This window comes from Osmerus eperlanus, chromosome 2 (genome assembly GCF_963692335.1).
Source record: "Osmerus eperlanus chromosome 2, fOsmEpe2.1, whole genome shotgun sequence".
NCBI lineage: Eukaryota > Metazoa > Chordata > Actinopteri > Osmeriformes > Osmeridae > Osmerus > Osmerus eperlanus.
The window spans coordinates 11,379,700-11,394,002 of record NC_085019.1 but is presented as its reverse complement, the minus strand read 5'-3'; the positions used below and the strand labels follow the sequence as shown (position 1 = coordinate 11,394,002).

Below are 14,303 nucleotides of genomic sequence, written 5' to 3'. Positions count from 1 at the left end.
AGACTACACTAGCTAAACTTCCAAAGCAATGGTACGATCATATCAGATATGTATGTCTTTTTTTTTATATAGATAGGCTACTAATTTAGCTGATCTTGCATTGCGTTCTTTCAAAGCGTTACTGATTAGAAGGTTCTGAACCCACTTCTATCATTCGTTCAGTTATGATTAGAAAAAGAGCACTTATATCGGACACTTTCAAAGTCAAGAAACGAAGAATTGGGAATGCGACGTTTGGAGCTGTCATTAATGAAGATGGTATGTATTTATATATACCATCTATATGGTATATGAGTTTTTTTCCACTCTAGAAGACAGTTCTAATCTATTCTTTTGTGTATAACATTTTTTCTTCTCTATTCTTCTGTGTATTTGTATTGTCCAGATGGACCTCTTGACGTCAGAGCCTCATTGCAGTACCTAATGACTCTCTTCCCTCGGAAGCTCTTCAATGACAGCCTGCCTCAAATTGTCCTCAAACACCAACTCTACAGCATGCACAATGACAAGACTTTGGTGGACCGACAGTTGGCAAGCAACAGACGATTTCTCTTAGGAGTTCACATTTGGTTTAAAGTCACAAAACCTAAATTGATTTGTCAATTTAGGTTTTATTACAACTCAAGAAAACCACTTTCTTCTCATAATTTTTTGCCTCTCCTTTACAGAGTGAATTGAGGGAACAGGGGGAGCTTCTGATGTTCCAGCTAGGCTTTGACTCGGATGCATTTGGACTGGTGTTCAGGACAGACTACAAGGCCAAGGTCTTGACAGGCGAGGAGGGAAGAGTGACCCAAGGGACAGTGGAAAAGTTTCTAGAGAAAGTTTTGCCCGCCTGCTCAGACCTTAGCTTCAACAAAGACAAGATGCTGAAGGAGTTTCTTTTCACAGATTCAGAGATAACGTATGAAAACGATAACAAAAATGTGCCCTTTACTTGGGACACTCGTTATTACTGGGATATTATCTTTTTTGTCTGTCTTAAATGGGTTTTAAAACATTTAAAATAAGTAGAGGTGTACCATTGGCACACACTAATCAAAAGTTACTTTTAAAAGTTTCCATCAGAGAATGTCTGACTTCTATTTGTGTGCTTCCACTTCTAACACCTCTCATCTTTCTTACCATGCAGGCAACTAGTGAAGTCAGGGGTTTTGACTGTGAGAGATGCAGGCAGCTGGTGGCTCTCCATTCCAAACTCCGGAAGATTTACCAAGTACTTAATACAGGGTGGGTGGTGAAAACACTAGTTATGAACCCTTGACTATATGATTACCATTGTCCATAGAAAGAGCACCCCAATAAATACCCTTTAACCCTCGTGCTGCCTTCGGGTCACATGACCCAAAGGTTCATAACGAACCATTGTTGTGTTTACCCAATTTTACCCAATACAAAAACAAATAAAAATAATTTTCTTTTAACCATTCCAATGTGGGGGGTCTGAGACAGCCCGACAGTTAAAAGAAAATGCTTCACTTTGTTTTTGTATGAGGTAAATTTGTCGCAATACGACGGTGGGTCACAATGACTGATGGGTCAGAATGACCCGAAGATAACACAAGGGTTAATATACTGTGTGACTCCCCCCCAAAATTGTCATTGGTAGTTCTTGGCTAATTGAGCATTGTTTCCTACTCTCTTTCAATCCCCCCTCCCCTCCCTCCTCAGGCCGTAAATCTGTACTTGGAATGGTCAAGAAATCCAAATATAGCGAAATCTTAAAGTCAGACCTAGAGGAACGACGCACAAACTCACAGGTCAAATTCCAAATGAAATACCACATCCATGACATCATTGGTGCAGAGCTCGTAGAATGGTGAGACAGGATACTGTGTTAATATTTCTATAGATTATTAATATGAATTAGAAAAGTGTACTTGTAGTTATTGTCTGGGATATATAATTAAATGTATATTTAATGTTGGTTTGTGTGATGAACTCATCATTTGTTCTTTTTTTTAGTATACCCACAACTTCAGGAAAGCTCTTACGATTTATTGATGCCTGAAAATCCGTACTTTTGCATCATGGCCACCAATAACACAACTGAACAACTGCACTTCAGATACGAAGTGGGCATCGCGTATTGTACTCCTAGTGGGCTGTGGTTTGTTTATATTTATTGCCATATTTGTATTGTTTAATTTGCCCGTTGTAAAATATTATGGGTTTATAAAATGTAATTGTGAAATAAGACTTTTCTTTCTTTTTGAAGTGATGGATTTAGTCAATAAAAAAAACAATCAGTTTTATTAAAATTTATTGGCTTCCTCAAAAAAAGTGACAATAGCGTTATCCATAAAACTAAAAGGTCACATTGGCTTGAAGTGGAAGTACAGCCCGATGCCTGAATACAACAGTTAACCTCATTTACTTTTAACCCTCGTCTAACAGTTCAACTATGTAAATATGCAAAAATATATCAATGTAGCAATCCTACTTTAATCTGTTGCATGCTAAAAGCATTAATTACAAAGATATCTAGACTTGAAGTGAGATTAAGGTAGTGTTAATCATTTATAGGAGGTATTGAACAGTAATATTCTAAGTGTTAGTTTTAAAATACAGTGAGTGATGTGTAACTTCTGAGAATAATGAAGCAAATAGCTAATTCACATGGTTATAACCAAGGATGATTATAGATTTCATTTTTGAGAGTAGCTTTGTAACCATTTAGAACTTGTGATATAGGTGCCTTCCTTCCTGAAGTTTGTTATGCAGTAGAGATGCTAATGCAAATTGTACATAATTATAAAAAATAAAATAAAAAGATACTTATGAAAATGAAAAAAATATACTGTTTCAAATAAATGCCCAAACACCATTTAAAGGTGTCCTCATTTAGTCTCTTCATACCCAAACAGTCCTAACATCAAATATCATTGTAAGGATAATCAAGATTACTGAGACGAAAGACAGCCTCTTCAACATGTTGCTGTCGTCTTTCAGGTTCCTCATTAATGAAATGTTTTTCATACTGTCTCCTACAAACTAAATGAATACTAGGACATTTTAACCACAGGCTACTGTGCATTGTGCCAAACTTTTGCTGTACGTTTAAGGTGTAAACTTCAAGGAGACACAGCAAGTGCCACTGCTGTCTGCTATGTAATTGTAAAACTGTACAACTTTTAATATCTGCAGAATTAATTTTGGCAACAAGGCTCTCCACTCAAAACAAAACTCAAGACTGTAAACAAACAATAGTAACTACCAGTGGAAGAACAAGAATCTAAAAACTTTCCATGATCATGTTCACAAAAGTTCAAATCCTTGAAGGCCTCAGGAATTCATTAATGTATGTCTGTGTGTTTGTCCACTGTGTGTTAAATGAAGGGACTGGGGAGTCACATTCATCCCTTTTCGAAAACCCAACATTACAAAATAAAGCATTATGTGTTAGAGCATGTAGCTAAGAAATAATTTGAAGTAAATTGTTTTTGTGTCTGTGTTTCCTGTATCTCCCCCTTCACGCTCACCCACCCCACTGAGCTAGACCCCCAGTCCTGATACTTCCTCTTAAGGGGAGTCTTAGAGCAGGGAGCACTTCCTCCTCCTCTTCTTCACGGGCGGGGGGCAGAGGACGGCCCGTATCGCCTCGTCAAACACCGTTTTCAGGCCTCGCTGGGTCAGGGCTGAACACTCCAGATACTTGACTGCCCCTAAGGAACCAGAGAGAAATTTACAGATTTAACCAAGGTGTCGTTACTGTCCACAAAACATTACTATCACTGTCCCACTGGGAGGAGTAATACTTTTCAAGACAGAGATTACACAAATTTACCAATTACATGGAACCAATTCTTTATATCTATACATTTTCACTTCATACAGTTGATTCAAAAGGTCACATATATGACCATTGAAACATTACTAAGTAATCGTTACGGTGACACTAACCAATCTCCTTGGCCATAGCCAGGCCTTGTGGGTAGGTGATGGGAGTGAGCTTCTTCTCCTTGAGCTTCTCAATGGTGTCCTTGTCATCCCTCAGGTCCAGCTTGGTGCCCACCAGGATGATGGGTGTGTTGGGACAGTGGTGGCGAACCTCTGGGTACCACTGCAGTAAAACCATGTTACAAATCAGTCAAATAGGCCACTCCCTCGAATCGCTCGCATAGTTTGTTTATGACTCGACTGACAATGTACAATACACTACACGCGCAATACGTAATCGTAATAATTTACATGATTAAATAAGTCATTCACTTCAAAGGGCATTTTTCTATGTTTACTTTAACGGCCCATTTACTGCTACAGAGAGTGCAAAGCTGTAATATCATTCAAAATCATATGGTACTGAAGCACAGGTCTGACTGGCGTGACAATAAGGAGAGGAATTTTCATGCAACTAAAAAATTGCCTATACCTTGGCACGGACGTTCTCAAATGAGGCAGGGCTCACCAGAGAAAAACAGATCAGGAAGACATCCTGTTGAGTCAAAGAGGGAACATCTCAACACCAAAGCCCAGAAAACCACTTTCTTCTTATCATTACACGGTATCGGGGGTTCTCATTTGAAACTCCAGTGTTTTTATAGCCAATCATTAAAAGTAATTTTGATGACATACACATTTCATGAAAGAGTTTACAAAAATTGTCATCTCACAGTCTGTGGGTAGGACAAAGGACGAAGTCTGTCATAATCTTCCTGTCCTGCTGTATCCCAGAGACCAAGGTTGACCGGCTTACCATCCACCATCACATTGGCAGAGTAGTTGTCAAACCTGTAAGCGAGTCAGTGGCAATGAGTGTGAGCATGAACATTTTTTATAAACCATTGAATTTGAGGAGTACAGATAATTCCACAAGTACATGTACAAGCAAATAGCAGAGTGTTTCTGCCATTTCCATTGAATGTTAACAAAAGTTTATATAAGTATTCACCTCTTGCAATTGTTGTTTTTTTCAAATTGTAAATGACCCTTCATGAAACAGATCTAGAGGCTTATCAAAACCAGTTTCTGAACCAGTTCATACTGGATGTCAACACTCCCAGGTCTGATTAAGATCTGCTAAAAGTCTATCTGGATTACCCCCCAATATTACCTTAACCCTCGTGCTGCCTTCGGGTCACATGACCCAAAGGTTCACAACGAACCATCGTTGTGTTTACCCAATTTCACCCAATACAAAAACAAATAAAAATAATTTTCTTTTAACCATTGCAATGTGGGGGGTCTGAGACAGCCCGACAGTTAAAAGAAAATGCTTCACTTTGTTTTTGTATGAGGTAAATTTGTCGCAATACGACAGTGGGTCACAATGACTGATGGGTCAGAATGACCCGAAGATAACACAAGGGTTAAGCAAGACACATACTGTCAAACTAGGATCTAAATTCCAGGATCCTAAATTCTCTATTCACACATGTGAAACACTCCCCCCCATGCCTTGCGTAATATAACTGCATGAGGAAACACTGTTTATGGGAAAGGGTGGGGAGAGGTGTGGTGCACCGTGGTGGTAGGACTACTCACACTGTGGGGATGTACTCTCCTGGGAAGGCATTGGTGGTGTAGCTAATAAGCAGGCATGTCTTACCCACCGCTCTGGACAGGAGGGGAGAAAAGGAAAATCACATCAGTGTCAACAAGACACACAGGCTTATGGAGCTAAATGATTGTAGTCCTATACATGGTGTGTGAAAGTATAAAGACAATTGAACCATATTTGGATCAGCACACATCGCTTAAGTTAAGAAAATACTGCGTTAAGGTCTAGCCAAAGCATGATAAAACATCTGCATTCAAACAATATAAATATCAGAATCAGAATTCGGTTTATTCGCCATGTATGTTATACAAACACGGAATTTACTGTGGCAGGGAGGTGCAAACACTAAACATATACGAATCTTAAACTAAGTAAAGGTACAGAAGTTTTAACTATTCCTAAGAACTAAACAATCTAAGAATGAAACAATTTAAATATAAAAGAAAATATATATAAAAATAATAAGCAGCATGAGTGGTCAACATAGTGCAATCAGATACTGGGTTAAATAATGAATGAATGTCAGTGGGAGTCCTTGGCCTTGTTGAAGAGGCCAGTAGCAGATGGAAAGAAACTGTTCTTATGGTGTGAGGTTTTGGTCCTGATGGACCACAGCCTTCCGCCGGAGGGGAGTAGCTGGAACAGGGAGTGGCCAGGGTGGGAGCGGTCGGCCACAATCTTCCTCGTTCGCCTCAGGGTCCTCGAGGTGTGCATGTCCTAGGCAGATAGCAGCCGATCACCTTCTCAGCAGTGCGGATTATACGCTGCAGTCTGCTCTTGTCCTTTGCAGTGGCAGCAGCGTACCAGATGGTGATGGAAGAGGTGAGGATGGACTCAATGATGGCGATGGTAGAAGTGCACCATCATTGTCTTTGGCAGGTTGAATTTCTTCAGCTGCCGTAGGAAGTACATCCTCTGTTGTGCTTTCTTGGTGAGGGAGCTGATGTTCAGTTCCCACTTGAGGTCCTGGGAGAGGATGGTGCCCAGGAAGCGGAAGGACTCCACAGTGTTGACTGGGGAGTCGCACAGGGTGATGGGGGTGAGTGGGGCTGTATTCTTCCTGAAGTCCTCAACCATCTCCACTGTCTTAAGAGCATTGAGCTCTAAGTTGTTCTGGCTGCACCAGGTCACCAGGTTGTCAGCTTCCCACCTATAATCAGACTCGTCCCCGTCAGAGATGAGCCCAATGAGGGTGGTGTCGTCCGCAAACTTCAGAAGTTTAACAGACGGATGACTGGAGGTGCAACTGTTGGTGTACAGGGAGAAGAGCAGAGGGGAAAGGACGCAGCCCTGAGGAGATCCGGTGCTGATAGACCGGGAGTCAGAGACTTGTGTTCCCAGCTTAACGCACTGCTTCCTGTCAGACAGGAAGTCTGTGATCCACCTGCAGGTGGAGTCGGGCACGTTCAGCTGGGAGAGCTTGTCCTGAAGCAGGGCAGGGATGATGGTGTTGAAGGCAGAGCTGAAATCCATAAACAGGATCCTGGCGTAGGATGCTGGGGAGTCCAGGTGCTGTAGGGTGAAGTGGAGGGCCATGTTAACGGCGTCATCCACCGACCTGTTGGCTCTGTCGGCAAACAGCAGTGGGTCCAGGAAAGGGTCGGTGATGGATTTGAGGTGTGCCAGCACAAGGCGCTCAAAAGACTTCATTACCACAGAGGTCAGGGCGACGGGTCTGTAGTCATTAAGTCCTGTTGGCCTTGGCTTTTTGGGCACAGGGATGATGGTGGAGGACTTGAGACTGGCACATGGCATGTCTCTAGGGAGGTGTTAAAGATGTTGGTAAACACCGGAGACAGCTGTTCAGCGCAGTGCTTGAGGGTGGCAGGAGAGACAGAGTCCGGCTCAGCTGCTTTGCAGGGGTTCTGGTTCTTGAAAAGTCTGTTAACTTCACCCTCCTGAATGGAGAGTCGTCACTGTAGAGGGGAGGAGGCCACATGGGTGGGAGGGGGTAGATCAGGACAGTCCAATTGTCTTTCAAATCTACAGTAGAACTCGTTCAGGTCGTTGGCCAGGCAGGAGTCGTTAGTGGAGTGGGGGGCTCTGGGCTTGTAGTTGGTAATCTGCCTGAAGGCCGATTTATACTTCTGCGTTTTTACGGAGACAGGGAACGCCCTCTCCGTCAAGGAACGCCCTCTCCGTGCCCTCTCCGAGCCCCTCGGAGAGCTCTACGTGCACCTCCTGATTTTCCTGACTATCCGTCCGTCCGTCATTTTACGGATACCCCTTGGCTGTGATTGGTCCGTATTAAGAACCGCTTGCGTCAGGGGAGGGGTTGCCGTGATAAACAGGACAAACAGAATCCTTTGACCGCCATTGCTGTAAGTTTTTACAATTCATATTTCAGCTAAACAGTACATGTAAATCAGCATCTGAATTAAAATGTGACGAGAAATGGGCAGTGTAGTTGCTGAAAATGTGCGTATTTTATTGATGAAACAGCTAATTTGTACATTTGCTCCGACTTCTTGATAACCTAGGTAAATAAACACTCGATGACGACTTACAAAAAACCGTTGCGCCACCTACTCTTCTGGCGGTGAATTGTTTTCAGCACCCACAGCCTTCGGAGTACTATAAATTCAATCAATCCGTCCGACTCCGTCCGTCCGTAACGGAGTCGGAGAAGTATAATTCGGCCTTGAGCCCTCTCCAGACAGAAGCAGTGTCGTTAGCAGAGAACTGGCGCTTCAGTCTCTCTGAGTACAGTCGTTTAGCCTCTCTCACCGCCTTGCTAAACCTGTTCTTCGACTCCTTGAATCTGTCTCTATCCCCACTCCTAAATGCTTCCTCCTTCTCTGACCTCAACCTTCTGAGCTCTGCTGAGAACCAGGGCTTGTCGTTGTTGAAGTTCACCCTGGTGCGTATTGGAATACAGCAGTCCTCACAGAAGCTGATGTATGATGTCACAGCCTCTGTGAGTTCATCCAGCCATGTAAACTCCGACCAAAATGAGTGACGCAAATTCTCGTGGCGAGTAAAAAGGTCTAGTTTATAAAAAATGATTCCAGATCCGGAGAACAATGTTGCAGAATCACTGTCACATCTACACACCAGCCACCGTTGATGTAGAAACAAATACCACCGCCTTTGGTTTTGCCGGAGAGTGCAGTGTTTGATCCCCCACCCACGTGTGTGTGTGTGTGTGTGTGTCCTTAACCCTTGTGCTGCCTTCGGGTCACATGACCCAAAGGTTCATAACGAACCATAGTTGTGTTTACCCAATTTTACCCAATACAAAAACAAATAAAAATAATTTTCTTTTAACCTTTGCAATGTGGGGGGTCTGAGACAGCCCACGGTTAAAAGAAAATGCTTCACTTTGTTTTTGTATGCGGTAAAGTTGTCGCAATACGACGGTGGGTCACAATGACTTATGGGTCAGAATGACCCGAAGATAACACAAGGGTTAAACTGACAAGAAGTGGAGTCAGTGCTTAAACAGCTGGAATGTTATGGAGGTCAAGCACATCCCTGCCATTCAAAAAAAGTAGTTTAAGTATTGGGCAAAACAGACCATAGAATAAAACCTTATCTCTTGATGTGTAAAACTCATGACAGTAAACAATCAAGTTTTGTGGACAAGAAACAAACAAACCCTTGCTGACACATGTGATCATTAAAAGCTACATAATGCTTAATCGGGTAACCAGGCATCAAACAATATAGAGATTGTATTTACAAGGTTGTTAAACTCTGGATGGAAAGTAAGATGACAAATGATGTCTTGTAAGGCACGCCTAAATGCCCCTAGAATAGTGGAATGACATGGCTTGTGAGGACATTGGGGTATTTATTATTGCCTAACAATAAGACACAGAACCTTCCTGAAGCCCAGATGTGTCAACGGAGAAAATAAATAGGAAAGGATAAAAAATATATATATATTAAAAGGGGTGATTGACAGTTTTTTTTGTTTATTTCACACTGTTCCTTAAGGTCTCCGAATAGGGTATGTAACATTGGTTGGGCTGAAAATGGCCCGGGTACTGTTCTATGCACGCTCATGCTTCTTGTGAATTTGTCCCGGGAAAAAACGCTAGGTTTTCTACTTTTACGATTTGCTCATGAATATATAGATGAGCGGCGCGCTGATTGGATGGTTTACAACGAGTGAAGCTGCGGCGCAAATACTTTGTTTCAGCACTCACTGAAACAAGGTGGAGACTTGAAATAAAAACATACAAATAAATCTATTGTGTTTCAACAGATTGACTAGATAACATTTGAAATGTTTACGTTAGTTGTTTCCACTTCTGTTGTCGAAGCAAACAGGATCAACTTAGGTGGGTAACGTTAGCACTACAGCTTAGCAAACAAACTATTGTGATTCAACTCAGCTTGAGTTAGCCCTAGCTATCTTGCTGAAAAATTGATCTGGACAAACATGCATCTTGAATTGTAGATTTACATAACACGGGTTATTTATTTGAATGAAACAGTCAGGAACATGAAATAACGTTAGCCCCGTTGCCAATAAACTAAATCATCACACATTCTACCGATGCTATACAGGCAGGATACGTTACATTGCTAATAACTGTTTGCGACAACATCATACTACAGCTTGCGGTTGTGATGAACATAAGGGAGGAACAGCACCTCTTTTCAGCAACAGCTTCTTAGCAAATCCTGCTTTACATTGTCCCAGGTTTTCAAAATTGTTCTTGGTGAAATGGTTTGAGCAAATGTGTAATTGAGGGTCAAACTGCACAGGGATCTTCTCATAGACAAACATCACAGCCCGTTGAGTGTTTGGTTCCTTAGGAAGACTCTGAAAAGTGTCAGCATTCCCTGTACAGCCTGGAACACTGCATTTATCACCGTAGTCCATTTTCAATATTCTAGAAAAACATTCTTCTTTGTAATTCCGTGGAAGTACACAGAGCAGCGCACAGCAAATTTTGGGGTGTGACCAAGGTACAGACCAGAGCCAAAAAGGTGGCTTTTTTCAAAACCTACCGTTTCACAGCTACATTTTTTAATTGTGAGATTCGCATAGGAAAGAGGTGTCAATGGACTTTGAGGTTCACTGTATGTCCATTTTACCCACTGAACTGTCGTTATTCAACTGTGACAAGGTAAATTCGGTTCTGCAATCAATGACCCCTTTAAATACACAACCAGGTGGAGTTGAGCTATGTCAACAAAGTCGACAGGCAATATTTTAGGTGTTGAAACTGAAAACGATAGGGGTGGTAACAACATAAATCGTCCTGTAGCCCAAGCACAGATTTGCCCGATCTACTTAAAATAAAGTAGTAACCGCTGCATAACATAGGTATCCAAAAGAGTGGCCATGGCAGACTTGCTCTGGCATGGTATACCAAAACACCATGGACAAGAAAACGATATCACTCATAACTGACTTTGCTAGCATGTATTAAACATTGGGTATGTGTGTTAACTGCAACGCGGGACAGTCAGGCGTTGCTATATGGTGGTATGAGTCGACCCGGGCTCAGCCTATTCGCTGGAATTAAAGGATTTAAACTGCATCCAACCCTAAAAATAGCGACGGCAAACAATTCCATAATTTAGCAGTTTAGTGCTTGCTAGTGTGCGATCATTATAACGAGTAATTTATGCACAATTAAGAAGCACGTCGCAAACGAAGTTTAACTGTACGCATATATAACTTTCGGTGATAGTTTTGCATTCCAGGGAATATTCTGAGCCTATGCTCATTCATGATTTACTCACACGCACACACCTGCTTCCTAGCTCATCATATCATGATCAGTTAGCGTGAAGTTGAATAAGGACAATAAATAGTTTAATTACATACCCATGACTATGAGTAAGTAGCTAAAGTTGAACTTTTTATCAACTTACCCGTCCCCGACGACGACACACTTTATGGCCTGCATTGCGTCGCAGAGGAGTCTGTCTGACCCTTTCGTTTACTAGCGTTGTGGCTAACTGGCTAGCTAGTAGCTAGCTATTCAGTCTGTCTTTGTCCGAACTTAATCTCAGTAGCTACAAAACTCAGTAGAAAGTCTTTGAATAACGTGTCTGACTCTGACTTGTTCGACTATTGTCGAATGTGTTCCGTTAGTCTAATTTAAGTTATTTTGAAGTTACTTTGCTACATTCCCATGCTTTATCGGACTGGAAGTTTTGGAGAAAACAGCAGCCACCACCCCTGCTGAAAAAAATCACAACGGTGTAATCTGGATAGCGGTAAAGGCAAACAACTTCCTGCTCAACTACAGACGCCCACGCACTCACCCTACGGGGCAAATGGAATAGCCCATTCCCACATAATGTATCCCTCACGTTCACTGTTTTGATTAAACTAGGTAGTTAAACGCACAAAACGTGTTTAACCATTAGCCTAGGCACAAGGCCGAATTTGCCATATAATTTGGCACACACTTTATTTGATGAGATGTAGGCCTACTAACAAAAACAGTTCCACTGACAGTTGCCCCACTGGGACCTATATCGTGATAGATCTAAATGAAGACGATTCGGGAAATTGAACTAAACTAAAAAGTAAATTTATATGTAATGAAAGAAAGCCTAGTAAAAGTAATCTTAAATTAGAACACGTAGTAGACCGTTTCCTGAGAGAATACGTATGCGCCCATAATAATTTATACAAATGACATGAAAACACAATATTCTCATGTGTAAAGTGTTATTCATTACGTATGTGTACGTATGTGTACCCTAACCCTAACGCACAACTAAAGCCCATGTTGCGGACACGGTTATTTTATTATGTAACACCAAAATAGTTTATAGCCTACTTCCGTGGGTCACACTGTTTATCTTCCGTGTAACCAAAACGCGATACGAGCGGCTGGGTTGGATCTCAAGACATGAGTTTTTCAGGTCTCAGGCAATCATGGAGATTGATCAAGATGCATTTGTTACATGTTATTGACTAGCAAGCTAGTTTTAATAATTTAGCTGTGATTGCCGTGATAGACATCGTCTTATGGCGGGTCTGTCGTATTTAGTGTTCCGTTTTTCGGGGTCTGCTGGTCGGACTTACGGAGTGTTTTCAAAAGGTTTGACGAGGACTTTGTTGATATTTTTTGATTTGGCATGGCGACTTCGAATCAGATTTCCGTATCTTTACCTTATTGCTTCGATGATGTTCAACGTGCGATTGCAGGTGGGGAATTAAATAAAACAATCTGTGCTGCATCTATTTTGTAGTTATTTGTAGTGTCATTTAATATTGGCTCAGCTAACTTGGCAAGATCAATAAATGCAATTTGCAAAGCATACGCCCATTCAATGTCATAGGCTACTGGGTTACAATTGTTTAGCATGTAATTACCCCAAAACGCCACGATAGCACAGAATCTGAACGTTGGATGTTGACACGATTTGTCGTGCTTACACTAGGAATGCCGTCTGCAGCAACATTCACTCAACTGTTCAGTTTGGCATGACTTTGACTTTTTTTCTTCTTTTCACTTACAGGTCCATATCGAAATTCATTGAGTTTACATTGCTATCAGTCATACCAAGAGGGCCTTTGTGCAGTAATGTGCATGGTCATCTTGCACTTCTCAAAGACTCAGCTGAATAGCTAACTCCGCAAGGTGGATAAGGGGGGCACTAATGTCAGGGATGGCTATGACGATACGCAGTGAGACACATTGTCTCGCTCAGCCCTTGTCATAGGAACCCAGTACCTTTGCTGTGGAAGGTCACCATGATGCTATCATCCATAGCAGGGGCAGGAAGGGATATGTGAGTTTGTATTGATTCACAGCCATCTCACCACCTGATGCTCTGGAGTCAGTTCTCCAGTCTGAAGAAAAAGGGAAAAATTACTGGTGGAATTTTATACTGCCTTATCTGTCACAGACAGAAGGACCTAAGAATGGAAATGATGCCGACAATGGAACAAACATCTTTGGGACTTTCTCTCATTCCTTCCTTAATTGTCAGAGTTCTGTTATGAAGAAAATCATCAGAATGTATAGTCACCTGCAAACACTTTTAGAAGGGGAAACTGGAATTATGTCATCAGAGGTCCTATAGTTTAAAATTAAATGTAGCATCTCACACAGCATGACACAAACCAGAGCATGCTTTTTGTTCACAGTGGTTGTAGCAACTTCGACTTACTGAGTGTTAGGGAGGTGTAAAGAAGCAGCAGGGCATTGTTACACTTGGGACAATTCTAAAATGGTTTTCTGTCCATCAAGAAGTAGGGGGCGTGTATGTTACAGTATCAAGCTATCTCATCACATAATCTACACAATGACTTTTGAGTCATTGATTTTTCAGTGTAAGAAAAAGATGTGCAGACCTGGTCATGCACTCATACAGGCTTGCACACACATCACAGAATTCTCTATCTGTCAAGGTCTTGTGGAACTAGATTTTATGGCATTTCAATAGTGATACTTTCAAAATCATTTATATAATTGTGTTGGATATGCTTTGATTTGTATGTCTGTTTTCTCTGTAATGAATTTGTAAATTCTTATAGTCTGTATTAAAAAGGTAAATATTGTTGTAGGATTTTACCTAATTAAATTATGAAAAAATAATTTAACTTCTGGCCAAGTAACTATAATTAAAGTTCTTAAAATATTCATATACTCTTTAAACAGAGCTCCAATTCTCCACTTTTTCAGGTTCACAATTTTCAGGTTGCGAAATGTTTTGTGAACCCAGTCCAGTTCACATATCTTTTACTTAGCAATACATAATGGAAGGTAATGCTTGCTAGTTGAGGGCATCATGTCATTAAAGCAGATGAACTCCCATGAGACTGTTTGATTTTTAGGTCAATTAATCTATTTGACGTGGATTACAGTATTGTAGCCCT

At 41.4% G+C, this 14,303-nt stretch overlaps 3 protein-coding genes across 4 annotated transcripts; 2 read left to right on the top strand and 1 right to left on the bottom strand.

The window, feature by feature from the left end:
• Nucleotides 1–117: 117 nt before the first annotated feature.
• Nucleotides 118–2,751, top strand: LOC134013294 (inactive serine/threonine-protein kinase 19-like). Of its 2 annotated transcripts, XM_062452970.1 has the most exons (6): nt 118–258; nt 386–531; nt 669–904; nt 1,133–1,230; nt 1,672–1,819; nt 1,966–2,137. In XM_062452970.1, the coding sequence occupies exons 1-6, from the start codon at nt 165–167 to the stop codon at nt 2,009–2,011; spliced, it is 768 nt and encodes a 255-aa protein (XP_062308954.1). In that variant the 5' UTR covers nt 118–164; the 3' UTR covers nt 2,012–2,137. The 2 variants fall into 2 exon arrangements, with proteins under 2 accessions (XP_062308954.1, XP_062308955.1); XM_062452971.1 differs by lacking the exon at nt 1,672–1,819 and having other exon boundaries at nt 1,966–2,751.
• Nucleotides 2,247–11,772, bottom strand: rac1b (Rac family small GTPase 1b). Its single transcript, XM_062452974.1, has 6 exons — nt 11,336–11,772; nt 5,485–5,556; nt 4,614–4,731; nt 4,373–4,435; nt 3,904–4,063; nt 2,247–3,665 (listed from the first exon to the last, which is right to left on the bottom strand). The coding sequence occupies exons 1-6, from the start codon at nt 11,368–11,370 to the stop codon at nt 3,535–3,537; spliced, it is 579 nt and encodes a 192-aa protein (XP_062308958.1). The 5' UTR covers nt 11,371–11,772; the 3' UTR covers nt 2,247–3,534.
• A 513-nt stretch (nt 11,773–12,285) lies between these two features.
• LOC134013492 (small integral membrane protein 10-like protein 2A) lies at nt 12,286–13,985 on the top strand. The gene is made up of 2 exons (XM_062453004.1): nt 12,286–12,626; nt 12,941–13,985. The coding sequence occupies exons 1-2, from the start codon at nt 12,447–12,449 to the stop codon at nt 12,959–12,961; spliced, it is 201 nt and encodes a 66-aa protein (XP_062308988.1). The 5' UTR covers nt 12,286–12,446; the 3' UTR covers nt 12,962–13,985.
• The last annotated feature ends 318 nt before the right edge of the window (nt 13,986–14,303 follow it).

What these genes read in the sequence shown, in the direction of transcription:
- LOC134013294 (XM_062452970.1), top strand. Translation starts at nt 165, where the DNA reads ATGATTAGAAAAAGAGCACTTATATCGGACACTTTCAAAGTCAAGAAA. An exon ending in TACCAAGTACTTAATACAGG is followed by an intron (nt 1,231 to 1,671) that starts GTGGGTGGTGAA and finishes CTCCCTCCTCAG; the next exon opens with GCCGTAAATCTGTACTTGGA. An exon ending in GGTGCAGAGCTCGTAGAATG is followed by an intron (nt 1,820 to 1,965) that starts GTGAGACAGGAT and finishes TCTTTTTTTTAG; the next exon opens with TATACCCACAACTTCAGGAA.
- rac1b (XM_062452974.1), bottom strand. Translation starts at nt 11,370, where the DNA reads ATGCAGGCCATAAAGTGTGTCGTCGTCGGGGACGG. An exon ending in TGTGTCGTCGTCGGGGACGG is followed by an intron (nt 5,557 to 11,335) that starts GTAAGTTGATAA and finishes CCTCCTGTCCAG; the next exon opens with AGCGGTGGGTAAGACATGCC. An exon ending in GGAGAGTACATCCCCACAGT is followed by an intron (nt 4,732 to 5,484) that starts GTGAGTAGTCCT and finishes ACTCGCTTACAG; the next exon opens with GTTTGACAACTACTCTGCCA.
- LOC134013492 (XM_062453004.1), top strand. Translation starts at nt 12,447, where the DNA reads ATGGCGGGTCTGTCGTATTTAGTGTTCCGTTTTTCGGGGTCTGCTGGT. An exon ending in TGTTCAACGTGCGATTGCAG is followed by an intron (nt 12,627 to 12,940) that starts GTGGGGAATTAA and finishes TTTCACTTACAG; the next exon opens with GTCCATATCGAAATTCATTG.